General features: G+C 46.0%; 1 protein-coding gene, 1 long non-coding RNA gene and 3 other non-coding genes across 7 annotated transcripts; 4 read left to right on the forward strand and 1 right to left on the reverse strand.

Annotated features, from left to right (window-relative positions):
• Positions 1–4,209: 4,209 nt before the first annotated feature.
• LOC127297700 (small nucleolar RNA Z195/SNORD33/SNORD32 family) lies at positions 4,210–4,295 on the forward strand. The gene has a single exon (XR_011744482.1). It is a non-coding gene; the product is annotated as a small nucleolar RNA Z195/SNORD33/SNORD32 family (small nucleolar RNA).
• Positions 4,296–4,353: 58 nt separating this feature from the next.
• On the forward strand, positions 4,354–4,441 carry LOC127297704 (small nucleolar RNA Z196/R39/R59 family). Its single transcript, XR_007849395.1, has one exon. It is a non-coding gene; the product is annotated as a small nucleolar RNA Z196/R39/R59 family (small nucleolar RNA).
• Positions 4,442–4,476: 35 nt separating this feature from the next.
• On the forward strand, positions 4,477–4,622 carry LOC127297779 (small nucleolar RNA F1/F2/snoR5a). Its single transcript, XR_007849468.1, has one exon. It is a non-coding gene; the product is annotated as a small nucleolar RNA F1/F2/snoR5a (small nucleolar RNA).
• Positions 4,623–8,160: 3,538 nt separating this feature from the next.
• LOC127293710 (uncharacterized) lies at positions 8,161–10,662 on the reverse strand. Of its 2 annotated transcripts, XM_051323351.1 has the most exons (10): positions 10,407–10,662; positions 10,262–10,336; positions 10,098–10,156; positions 9,881–10,016; positions 9,675–9,771; positions 9,525–9,591; positions 9,276–9,374; positions 8,981–9,070; positions 8,722–8,876; positions 8,161–8,569 (listed from the first exon to the last, which is right to left on the reverse strand). In XM_051323351.1, the coding sequence occupies exons 1-10, from the start codon at positions 10,660–10,662 to the stop codon at positions 8,359–8,361; spliced, it is 1,245 nt and encodes a 414-aa protein (XP_051179311.1). In that variant the 3' UTR covers positions 8,161–8,358. The 2 variants fall into 2 exon arrangements, with proteins under 2 accessions (XP_051179311.1, XP_051179310.1); XM_051323350.1 differs by having other exon boundaries at positions 9,881–10,156.
• Positions 8,969–11,358, forward strand: LOC127293711 (uncharacterized). 2 transcript variants are annotated; one of them, XR_007846059.2, is made up of 3 exons: positions 8,969–9,089; positions 9,327–9,465; positions 9,547–11,358. It is a non-coding gene; the product is annotated as an uncharacterized lncRNA (long non-coding RNA). The 2 variants fall into 2 exon arrangements; XR_011742764.1 differs by lacking the exon at positions 8,969–9,089 and adding an exon at positions 9,137–9,249.
• The last annotated feature ends 1,111 nt before the right edge of the window (positions 11,359–12,469 follow it).

Here is a 12,469-nt window from a genome sequence, read left to right on the forward strand (position 1 = left end):
GGTGGTCTGGGGCCACCTAGCCTCCACCGACCTCGCCCTTCCGCCTATAAGAAGCCTCCCGACGCGTGAACCCTAAATCAATAAGCCTCCATCCACGAAAAGTTCCGTAGCTCCACCGTCGTCGTAGACAAGTTTCGGGGGACAGAAGTCTCTGTTCCGGCACCCTATCGGGACGGGGAATTTCCCCCGGAGCCATCTCCATCGACTCCACTGCCATCTTCATCGCCTTTGCTGAATCCCACGATGAGGAGTGAGTAGTTCTCCCCCGAGGCTGAGGGCTTTACCGGTAGTTATGTGGTCTATCTATCTCTCCATGTATGATCGTTATGTGATCATGAGCTTTGTAATCTAATTGAATAAGTAGATGTTATTCTTCAACTATTGTGCTACTCAAGTAGTTTTATTATGTGATCTCCGGGGACACCTTGTCCAACGGTGTAAAGGTGACAGTGTGCACACCGTATTTGTTTTTTAAGCTTAATTTACATAAATACTTATGAATTGTGGTGTCTAGTTAGTACCATCTTTGTATGCTCAAGGTGATAGTGTGTGGCGTCCATAGATTGGGAATGCGAACTTTAAGGAGTGCTTATGCATCCCTACGCAGTGAATTTGTGTTTATTATCAAACCGGAGAGTGGTTAAGAGTAGCGTAGTGAAGTGATAATATATATGTATTAAACTATAGTATCATTGTTGAGAGTGTCCACTAGTGAAAGTATGATCCCTAGGCCTTGTTTCCAAATATTGAAACACCGTTTACAACCAGTTCTGCTACATGTTTGCTTGCTGCTATTTTTTATTTCAGATTGCAATTACCACTCATAATCATCCATATTACTTGCATTTCACTATCTCTTCATCGAACTAGTGCACCTATACACCTGACAAGTGTATTGGGTGTGTTGGGGACACAAAAGACTTCTTGTATCATAATTGCAGGGTTGCTTGAGAGGGATATCTTTGACCTCTATCTCCCTAAGTTCGATAAACTTTGGGTGATCCACTTAAGGGAAACTTGTTGCTATTCTACAAACATCTACACTTGGAGGCCCAACACTGTCTACAAGAATAGAAGCGTGCGTAGAGTGCGCCACCCCCTCTTTTTCCCAGCCTGTTAACCTCCTAGTGGCCCACTTTAGCTCATTTTGTTCGTCTCGAAAATTCCTAAGCATGGCCCCTGACCTTGCCCTTTTTGGAGTCACGTAGCTCGTGTAATGTCAAAAACACTAAAAAGTGGCGTTTTCTACCAGATATAATTAGAACCGTAGGAGGGAAGATTGTTTATATAATCTTCTAAAACATCATAAAACATGAGAATAACATTATATAAGATGCAAATATGTAGTAATATGCTGCAATAAAGTGCAAAGTTCATGTATGCATTTTACATGCATCACACATCTATAAGTACTAGCATGTTTTATTCCAATCAGTTAGCCGTTATGGATTTGCATATTAATGATTCTAATCAACAAGTCTATAAGGCTGCAATCGAGTATGTTAATTCTGGTAAAAACACAACTAATGATCAGGGTGCTAACGCGGGAAATCTCGGTCTAGGACCATTGGCTTCACCGATGAATCCTTTGCCGAGTCAAAATTGGCAAATAGTTGTTAATCCGCCTTATGTAGAAGTAGAACCTATAAGGAGCATCTCGTATTTATGCTTTGGCCAAGTATTTGCTTGTAACTCCAAGAGGGAGTATTTATGCTCGATAGTGGGTTCATGCCTCTAGTAATCTGGAAGAGTGACAATAACTTCTAAGATTGTAGATGTGCTGTTGCTACTAGGGAGAAAACAATAATTCTTTGTCTAAGGATAATTCTATTGTTTACTTTACACATATTGCTTAATACGATAATCTGTTGCTTGCAACTTAATACTGAAAGGGGTTCGGATGATAACCGGAAGGTGGATTATTAGTCATAGACGCAGTTGGATTATGGTCTATGTATTATGTTGTAATGCCCAAATGAATCTCATGGTAATTATCTTGTCATGTATGGTCTTTATTCTGTCAATTGCACAACTGTAATTCGTTCGTCCAGCATGTTATTTATCGTTATGGAGAGACACCTCTAGTGAACTATGGATCCCGATCGTTTATTTTACACTGATAAAATCATCATGTTCTGTTTACTTACTGCAAGCACTATTCTCTTTAATTCCACTGCAAACAAACATCTCTTTCCACACTATACGGTTAATTATTTGTTTCCAGCAAAATCGGTGAGATTGACAACCTCACTGTAAGTTGGGGCAAAGTATTTTGGTTGTGTTGTGTGCATGTTCCACGTTGCTGCTGACACCGATAGTGTGTCCTGCCACAAGTCAGCTAGCAACACCTTTAGAAGTCACTCATTTCTCCTACTAGTCGATTAAATCTTGGTTTCTTACTGAGGGAAAACTTGCTATTGTGCTCATCATACCTTCCTCTTGGGGTTCCCCAACGGTGTGCAATCTACGCTCATCAATCTCTTTGTGCTCGTGTTCTTTGTCTCGCTCACAGATCAAGCTTGTCGTGCTCTGCGCCCCCGTTGAACCAAAAAGGGGAGCTCCATTCCCCTGTGTCGTAATCTACGACACGATATCTGGCGCGCTAGGTAGGGGCGCAAGCAAGTCATGTTTCATCGGGCCTCTTGGTCAACCACAAGCATGTATCGACTCCACCGATTCGGACGAATTGTTGCCACCTCAGAGCGGGAAGGCTACCCGCTCCGGGGCTCGCCGAACCCTAGATTTCGCTATCCCCCCACAAGCTAGGGAAGCGGGTAAAGGGTCACCCATCAGCGGTGGTGCCGGGTGTCGTCCTTCAGGGGCACCCTATCTACCGCACCCCATGGAGACTCCGCTCGGGAATATTTTTGCCTAGAGGGCGACGCCTAGCACCTCATCTACATATTGGTGCAACTCATCCCTAGATTGAGATGTCATCGCTGACAAAGATAGCTCCTATCCGACAAATCCCACCTTCGTCACATCGAGCCTAGCATCTCATCTACATACTGGTGCATCTCATCCTAGATTGAGATGTCATCTACAAAAACCAGCAACAAAAATCTCTTACTCACTCTCCATTCATCACTGCGAATAGAGATGTATCAATGAAAAATACACTATGACAGGGATACAACACATACACAAGAATACAAACACACGGGCACTGCTTTCATCATCCAACAATCAACTAACCAGCTCGTCGTTCACCATTTAACCATGTCGCTGCTGGCTCCCTGGGTCTGCAGATGCGGCCGGTGGTGGTCTAGCGGGGCGGGGCGGGGCCGAGGTGGTGCGTTTGCCGACACCTAGGGCTACAGATGGTGACTCATACTTCCCCTCCACGTGCCTCCGCCTCCACGAGCTCAACAACAAAACGCCCCATCCCGCGCCATCCTCATCCCACCGCGACGAAGAGCTCCTTCTCGTCAGAGCTCAGATACTCACCACTAACCCCTCTTCCCGACCTCCATCCACCACCCCTCTCTTGTCCTCTCTTTCTCTCCGCCCAACAGGATAATATGTGACAGGAAATCGAAATAGACATCGACATGAAAAAACCCAGTCCAAACAACCCTGGGACAAGGAGATGAGGAACACAAATAAAAACCGGGACAACTCGCGTGCATTGACGTATCGATAGCACACATCGTTGCGTGCGAGCGGAGGGTGACAAATTAGACTGACAACGAAAGTAATCAGTCGATAGATAAGTAGCAAAAATCTTATCAAGTTGGTTTTAACACTCCTTACAAGTGTCCAAGTTAAACTACTTATTTGTTGGTAGTATCCCACTCATCCTCATCGCGTCATCACGTGCCATGGCCACTACGAACACCCTTTTTGCACACAATTTTTTTCTAACTTCGAACCAATATGGCGTGGTAGTTGTCCAAGATATTACCCTGTTTTTTTTTTTTGAGCTTACCCTGGTTTTTTTAGATGACGATATTACCCTGTCCCTGGTTGCACATCGTTCGTGAGTCGGAACAGTGCGGTCCAAGCCCGGCCCACCAAGCCCGTCACCTGTCTGGCGAGGTGCCCGTGCAATGTGTAATACAGTACAACCCTAGACGCCGCCTATATAAATCGAACAATCCACCGTTCCACATCCGAAGCCGTCTCTCCGAAAGAAGAACAGGGATTCTTCCTCTCCATTTTTCTACTATTTTCCATTGTTGTTTTCTTGTCTAGTTGTTATTTCTGTGGGGTTGAAATGAGGAAAAACCTATCCATAACCAAATCTCTGCATCTCCAGATGATGAGAAACAACATGCACTACCATCTGATCTCCCCCACCCCCTTCGTTTCCTCCCCTCTCTGTTTGCTGGATTCGCTTTTTTATTCGTTGGTTGCAATCGGTGATGAAGTCGTTTAATTGTGCTGAGTTCCTCTGTGATTATCTCAACAACAATCACCATCTTTCGGCTGAGAGATTGCAATATGTTTATGCTCCATTCTTTAATGTTTAGATTGATATGCCATGAGGTATCTGATGCTTGGTCTATTTTACTGGCCTTGTTTCTCGTTGGATTGGCAGACAGCGAGCAGGGAACGGGTTTTTGCGACACTGGCTGCTCCCATACCAGGAGCTTCCTGTTACTATACCCCCGTTTACATTTATCACATAATTTCATCTTTATTTGTCATCCATACCACGGGCACGAATTCCTCAGACAAAAAGGTTTCTGGATCGATTCTGGAAAGAATCCTTTGTTTACAATGTTTAAGATGTCCTATTCCACCAAATATTTGCAGATCTGATTTAAAACCAAGCATAAGTATGCAGGATATCATGATACTGTTCTATAATCTTGTTGACTTGATGGCAACTTTGGATGTACCAAAACTTGTAAAAAAATAAATATAACGAGTAGCAAAATTTATTTTTTCGGAAATTGCTTATCCTGTTCTGCGCTGATAACTTTTGTTATCATCCAGAGGGAGTTTTCTTCCGTATACACACGTCAGGCCTCTTCCGTCCTGCATCTTCAGGGTTTACTGAAGTTGCTGTGTTCTGCATCACAAATTTCAGACTATAAAGCCATTTCGTACAATGGAAAAGGTGTATAGCAAACATCGCTGAATGTCTCTGAACCAGACATGGATCATCTTGGGAAGGCTTCCTGATTTAATCAGGGAAAGGCTTGATGGCACTTCTGACTTCTCCCATGGGAAAGAGCTGGGAGCCACCAATTGAAATATTACAAACTGAACTGACAAGATATTTGACGTACTATGATTGAAAGACAGCCAATGTTATTTAGGAAGATGGTTGCGTTTTTATTGCTACAAATCGACCAACTGCATTGTCTGCTAGAGGTGAACCTTTTAGTTTTCGCAGCAATGTTTAGTGCAACATCAATTAAGTTATCTGCATGTATAGTGCCCAACTGGTTTGCTATGACCAAAATATACAAGCTTCAAAGAACAATATGTCCCTCGCAAAAAAAAAGGATGATATGTCATATATAATGTAGAGAATTTTGCTTCTGGTGCAAAAACTGTAATGTGGTATAGATATTTCAATTGAATATTTTCTAATACAACAATGACATTCATTGATGTTTCAAAATCTTAAAAATCACTTTATTGCACAAGTTTTGGCGTTCTTGTATCTTCATTGGTGCTTACTGCCTCTGAGTAGAGGCTGCCCACCGCCTTGTCGTTGAGCATCTAGATTGGTCCAACCATCCAACACCACATGATTCACAAGGGATATGCCCTTGTTGTCGATACGGTCCAGGAGTTTGCCGATGCCAGGCCACAATGACGTCTAGGTTACAAGGGTTGCCTTGAAATTCAAGGTAGTTGTTGGTGTTATTGAAATTTTGGTCTTGCCGACCGAAGATCTCCTCACTAGAGTATGCCATTGTCATTAGAGGGAATGCTGCCACTACCATCCTATGAAGAGTCACATTCTCACCAGTACCGCCATAAATAGGTCATAGTAGGCGCACCGTAAAAGCGAAACAACCTTATCTGGTATCAAAATTTTAGTTATTTCGAAAAAGGTAGAGAGATTTTTTTTGAACAACTTCTATTACGCAGAGCAAGACCGCCTTATTAAAACCCTTCCAGTCCCCTTCCTCCTCGTTCACCATTGCCTCCCCACTATCGAAAAAGGTAGAGAGATAGTTTACACCACCTCATGCTCTTCCCCTTCCTCCTCGTTCACCATTGCCTCCCAACGGAACGCTGCATCACCATTTAAATCTCAGAAGCCCACCACGAGCCCTGCCATCCGCCACGACCATCCCCGCTGCCCTAGTCATGCGTTGTTCCCCTTCCAATATCCTCGAGGTTTCTTTCTCCTATCACAACCACAAGTGGAGGACGCATGTTGGATCGCTGATAGTGGGGGCGCAAGTAGTTGCAAGGGGGCACCATCATTGCTTCAAGACAATGGCACTAACACTTTGAAGGTGTCTGCAATGATGGTACATTCTCTTACCTTGATGTTGCGAGGCCAACAGACTGGGCACTGCAAGGGGCAACCACTCGTGCTTCAAGGAGGCCGGCGCTGATGTTGTAAAGCGCCATCATAGATGCACCAAGAGGGGAAGACAAACTAGATACATTGAACCTTCGATGGAGCTCACAGGAACTTCACCTTGCTTCTAGTTATAGATGATTTTGGATGTAAGTTGCAAAGGTTCTATAATGTGAAATTTCTAATGTTGGATTTATTAATTTTTATTGGTGCAAGCGTTCATGATTATTGTTGCAAATGATTCTAAAATCCGCTCCCAATTAATTTCATGGTGATTTCCCAATGTTGAAACTATTAATATATTTTGTTGGAAATGGTGGCGATCATTGATGCAAATGACTATGTTGATGCAAATGGCGTGCATCCGTTGTGTCTCAAATTGGAGTATGTGGTGGTGAGCACACACATGCATTGCAGTGAGTGCGGCGGAGGTGTGGAGGCGAGTACGGCGAGGGTGCTATAAATGAATGATAGGGCCGGTGCGTGCAATTACAGCAGTGTTTTCTTAGGCATCTTCGCGTGGGGAACCGACACATCCATTTAAGTCGCCAAACCACTTCCGAATGTATCCAAGGTGTCTCGTGAAAGCACGAACCGCCACTATGCCGCTAACAGGATGGCCCCACACTCAAAATACTACGTGACATGAGGATCCGGCACGCCCATCCAGTTCCATGAGCGTTGGGGCCAGCACGGAGTCACTGACGCTTGTATTTTGCTCCAAATTGTGCCTTCACATTATTGGGCTCGTCTATGTTTGTCCAAAATGTGACCAACACTACAATTAAAATACTGGAAGCGCTATTGAGGCTATTGAGGCTGTCGGTGGAGAAGGTCTCGTAGATGCATCTTATAAGAGGCAGGGGATCCATACCTCCCACCTACAATCCTTTTTTTATCTGGTGATTTTATTTCCGGCAGAAAATTGGTACTAGAAGAAAAGAAATACTTAGCTGTGACACTAGATGGGCTGCTTATTGTTTCTTTAATTGGGCTGTGAGGTACCTGCAGGCCTACTGTGTGATAGATGGTTCGTCCAAAGCGGCCCAATCAGCTTCACCGCCTGGACACCGAGGTCGGTCGCCGGCGGCGGCTCGGCGCGACGCCGCGCCCATCCTGCTGTCCCAGGTCGCCGTGCAAGATGTATCTCCGGTTCTTCTACCACGTGTCCGGTGAATCACACGCCGAACGAGAGAGAGAGAGAGAGAGGCGACCGGGAGGAGATGGACGGAGTGGGTGGTGGGGACTACCACTCCGACGCCGACAACCTCCTCTTCCTCATTGCTCAGGCGCCTCCTCTTCCTCATGGCTCATGGCTTCGACATCGCCAACCTCCTGCCAAACCCGAAGGCTCGTTCATTCCTCTACCCTCCGCCACCGGCGCCGAGAAGTAAGCCGCCCCACTTGCATTCCTTTTGTGCCTGTACCCGATTACTCACAAACCTGATCGAAGGAGGATACGGCAATCGCTGTTGCTTCAGATAGATTCTTATGGTCGCGGGGCATGATGTTGCAGAAACAATCTGTTGTTTAGCAACGGCAAGTTTTGGCGATGCTTGAAGTGGGCCATGAATTTGCTGCTACTGCATATTGGGGATATCCTGCATATTGTCGACAGCTATCTTGCAATTGCATAATGTCGAATTAATCCTGGCCAACCAGTTGAATTTCGAGCTAGAACGTTATTCCGTTCTGTGATTGGACTTTTCAGAGTGTATGGTTCCAAATAGAGTGTATGAATGTATGTTTCAGGTCACCATTCGATTTGATTCACAAATTAATCATCCATCCATCCATCCAAGGTACATGTCCGATTAATTACTATATCTAGCGAATAAAAGACTTGCATACATGCATGCCCATAGCTAGTCATTTACAGAAGCAGCGTCTGTGCGAGGAAGCCGATAGTCCTCCGGCTTGAGAGCCACTGCGAAGTCCGGCAGCTCTGGCGCCGCCGTCTCATGAGTCGTCCTGTCGATGTTGCTGTAGAGGTCCTTGTTGATGCGGACTTTGCAGGAGGAGTCCTTGTGGATCTTGTCGTATAGGTACTTCATCGATCCCCACAACACTGGGCTCCTGCAGCAAAATTCAGCAACAACATCAAAACATACATACAGATAGATGGCTAGCATCAATCTCACAAGATAAATTAATACTGATCATATATAGAAGGTCTTGTCTCACGATGTGTGCATGAATGAAAGCATGGTGATGGATTTACAGATTACTTTGAAACAGGGGATGCGGCATGGAACTCCTCGCTGGCGGCTCGGCTCTCCTTCAGGAACTCCTCCGCGGACTGCAGTGCCGCCACGGCCTCCCGGTGAGACTTCTCGCTGTTGCCCTCGTCCAGGATCAGCCCATGGTAGTAGTACGCCGCGGCCTGCATGATAGTATTACCTTTTTTTGTTAAGTCATCAGAAATTCAGTCATTTTATTATCGTTTCAGACATCAGAGATATGAAAAAAGAAGGTCTGCATATATACTTTTGCTTCCATGTGCTTCCACTTGACGAAGAGTCTGTGCTTCTCGCCCCAGCCGTCGAGCAGGGGTAGGTCCGCAATGCTTTCATGTGCCTGCAGATGAAATCAACAGGTTTGTGCATATTATGATTTTTTTCTATAATTTTTTTTAATGAAACTAAATATTCTTATGTGAGGATGAAGAGTATAGATATCTGCACATTGCATACATAAGCAGAACTCTGGCATTTATATATGATTTGATTGTACAAATACAAGGAAAAGAACAATAGGTAAAATGAATCTCAATGATACCTACCTGCTGCCAGCACTTGACCATCTCACATGCCAGCCTCCTTTTTACTGCCAGGGTGGCCTTTGGGCTGTCGATCGCCAGCCCAAGTTGAACATCGATCGCCTGGCAAACACACACATAGCATGATTGATGAACCAACCGAGAAGCCGACATATCAACTGCATGCCAACTTACTTGCACCATGATGAATCATGTGATCTCTCCGAACTACTTACAGTCCAACAAGTAGAAGAAACACAAAAGCATCGTTACCTGACCAAGGGCTTGCATGCAGGTAGCTTTCAGGACACCTTCAGACAAGTCCACAGGAAGACCTTTCCTACACGAAACGGCAGTCAGGTAGTGAACAATAACTGAGAGAAAAAACCGGAACCATGGAACAGCGTTGCTCCTCATGACTACCTCTTTTCAGGCGACATCCTGGGAAGAACATGCTGCATGGCGCACTCTAGGTGCCCGGCCGCCTTGAGGAATATCTCCACTGAAGCTCGCTTGTTCTCTAAAAAGTACACACATTCAGAATTGTAGCTGATATATTCGCAGCACAGAAGCAGCACAGCAGCAGTGAGGTTCAATTGAGTTTGTTAATACATAGTCGAAATACGGACCTTCAGATACTTTGGTGTGGTACCCCTCGAGTGATGTCTTGGGAAGGAGCAGCGAATTTGCTTGCGATAAACGCAACATCGCCATCATGTGCAGCACTGACAGCACCTCGTACCAGGCACTGGTTAATGCCGTTTCCTGCCACCACAAAGACAGATTACTGAAGAAAATGCAAAATGTATAGACATGATTGGATAGTAGGGTGGATGCAGTGCAGACCTCTGCATCATCTTCCTGGTTCATCCATGAGTACTGTATCTTATCTTCCAACTGGCTCCCTGTAAAGAGTTCAGCATGCCGGGTACAGAATTTGTCTCAACTTATTCAAGTACGTATCTCAATCATGGATCAAGCGGTAGAGATTTAAAATGTTGAGTTATTACCATCTTTTGTCATTCCTAGAACAACTGGCAAGTACTCCTCCAGAGCCTGCACAAGATCAGCTGACGTGGAGCCACCTGCAAGCACCAAAATTCAGACTGTCAGTCACCGGTTTCAGAAAAACACTTAGCTGCTGATCAGGCGAACCATGCTGTGTGATGGCGCGTCTCCGGGGCCTGGTCACGGCCAGCGCCTCGCGAGCGGCCATGGCCGCGATCCGGCCCCTCGACGACGCCAGACGCTCGGTGAGCCTCCTCGGCAGGCTGTCGGTGAGCGGTGGCGGAGGCAGCTCCAAGGGCTCGGGGACCCGCAACCCGGGCACAAACACGGCCACCTCGCCGATGCTCGCCGGTCGCCTCCTAATGGCACTGGCGTCATCCGGCTTGGAGCTGAAGCACCCCATTGAACGATATACCCTGCACAATCTGCAGCAGCTTTAATGTCTGAGTGGTTGATCATCAGATGGACTGGATACAGGAACTGATTCAGAGATGGGAATTTCACTGAACCGAGAGCACAACGAAGATGGATGTCACCTTGATCTTCCGGTAAGAGGTCACTGACTGTAACGTATGAGCTCGAGCTGCAAAGACCAACGGTGTGACGAATTCAGGGGAAGGTGAAATGGAAGATGGAAAGTGAAGCTGCTAAGTGGCCGTGATTTTGGTCAATTGGATGCCAGCAAGCAGAGAGAGCTCAATTATGTTGCTCACGAGGTTCACATCCACGTCCACAACCACACCCAACAGCCAAAGTGGCTGCGAGATCACGAGCATGGTGATCACTACCGCGTCAATGTATGATCTCGCAACTAGTTAATGTCTGACTTGTGTACTTATTCTCCTTCTTTTCCGTGGATTCGTTCATGAAAAACTCAACTTCTCACCTTTCCCTTAAGCTGTTGAGCCGTGTGCTCTGCGGGATGTTGGTTGCTCTCTGTTAAGGCTAGCTTGGTACTGTAATATGGTTACTTGCAAAACTCGATTCTTTTCTTTATTTTTCTTTTTCTTCTTCTTCTTTTGGAACCTGTTTTCCTGGTGGGCATGTTCTGGGATTTGTTGTTCCTTTATCCTTTGATAGTGGAACCTGGAGCTTTATGCTTCGTATGTGGAAAAAATACTTCTGACCTTTCCACCTTTCTGTGTCCAAAAACTCCAAATACAGATGAGGAAGCTAGCATGCTGAACTTCAACTTAGCTTTGTTTTAGAGGGCTGCTATAAAAATCAAATACTAGATAATTTTCAGTCCTGAAAAAAATACGGTTCCATATATACATAAACAGCACTATCCTCCGTTCCAGATTAACCGTCGTAGATTTGTCTTGCGGATAAATGCAGTTCATAATGAATTTTGTACGCTACAGTTTCCTCTGCTATTTGAATAGATCCCTCGCTTATGTTACCCCACAAATTCAAGAGTCTTCTTCCATACCTTGATCTCCTACCAATTATCATTCAACGACGGAACCAATGAAACCTAGCGAAAAATGAAACAAGATCGAACCAATTACCTACATATATAGTCTAAAAAGTCTATTCTGGAACTTCCTTTGACCAAGAAAATAAGAGAATATTTTTGGTACTTCGTGTTTGAGTAGTGGATCGAGGATTTTCCTTTGGTGGGAAAGGCTCGAGGAGAATACGGTGGCTTTAATGTCATATTGGAGTGCTTTATGCCTCCTGAAAGAACATTTCATGATCTCTAGGGCTTTGCGTGTTTGATAACAACATCGGTGACAATCTAACTATGTGCTAAGTGTGTGACAGATAAATAGAAAGTATAGTATCACGACTGACAATATCGATCCCCGAAAACGGTTCGCACCCCCGCGTCGCCTCCTCCTGGCGACCGGGGGGACGAAACCCTAGCCCGCCGCCTCCCCCAACCACAAATCTCCTCCTCGCCGTCCCCGGAGATGTCGCCGGTCAAAGGCCGCAACGCCGGTGAAAGGGGCGGCGGGGATTAAAGCTCTCGGCTCCTGGCGCGGCGATCGGGGGAGGAACGCCGTGCAAGGCGTGCTGGTGCCGGCGCGCCCGAACGGGAGGCGACCCTGCTCCGATCTGCTCATCCGGAGCGGCCGGGGCCAGGGCGTGGTCGACCGACGTCCGTTCTGGTGGGGGCTTGGGCACCGGAGGCGGCGGCCTCTGCGAGGTGAGGGCGGCGCGGGCCCTGGCGGCGGGGGCGCTGGCTGGTGCTGAAGACCGTCTCC

This window comes from Lolium perenne, chromosome 4, assembly GCF_019359855.2.
Source record: "Lolium perenne isolate Kyuss_39 chromosome 4, Kyuss_2.0, whole genome shotgun sequence".
In the NCBI taxonomy this organism is placed as follows: domain Eukaryota; kingdom Viridiplantae; phylum Streptophyta; class Magnoliopsida; order Poales; family Poaceae; genus Lolium; species Lolium perenne.

Bases quoted from the DNA above. Each gene is read 5' to 3' on its own strand.
- LOC127293710 (XM_051323350.1), bottom strand. From the start codon at position 10,662: ATGGGGTGCTTCAGCTCCAAGCCGGATGACGCCAGTGCCATTAGGAGG. The intron at 9,592-9,674 runs GTAGTCATGAGG...CGTTTCGTGTAG, and splicing joins AGGATGTCGCCTGAAAAGAG to GAAAGGTCTTCCTGTGGACT. The intron at 8,877-8,980 runs GTATATATGCAG...ACTATCATGCAG, and splicing joins GGAAGCACATGGAAGCAAAA to GCCGCGGCGTACTACTACCA.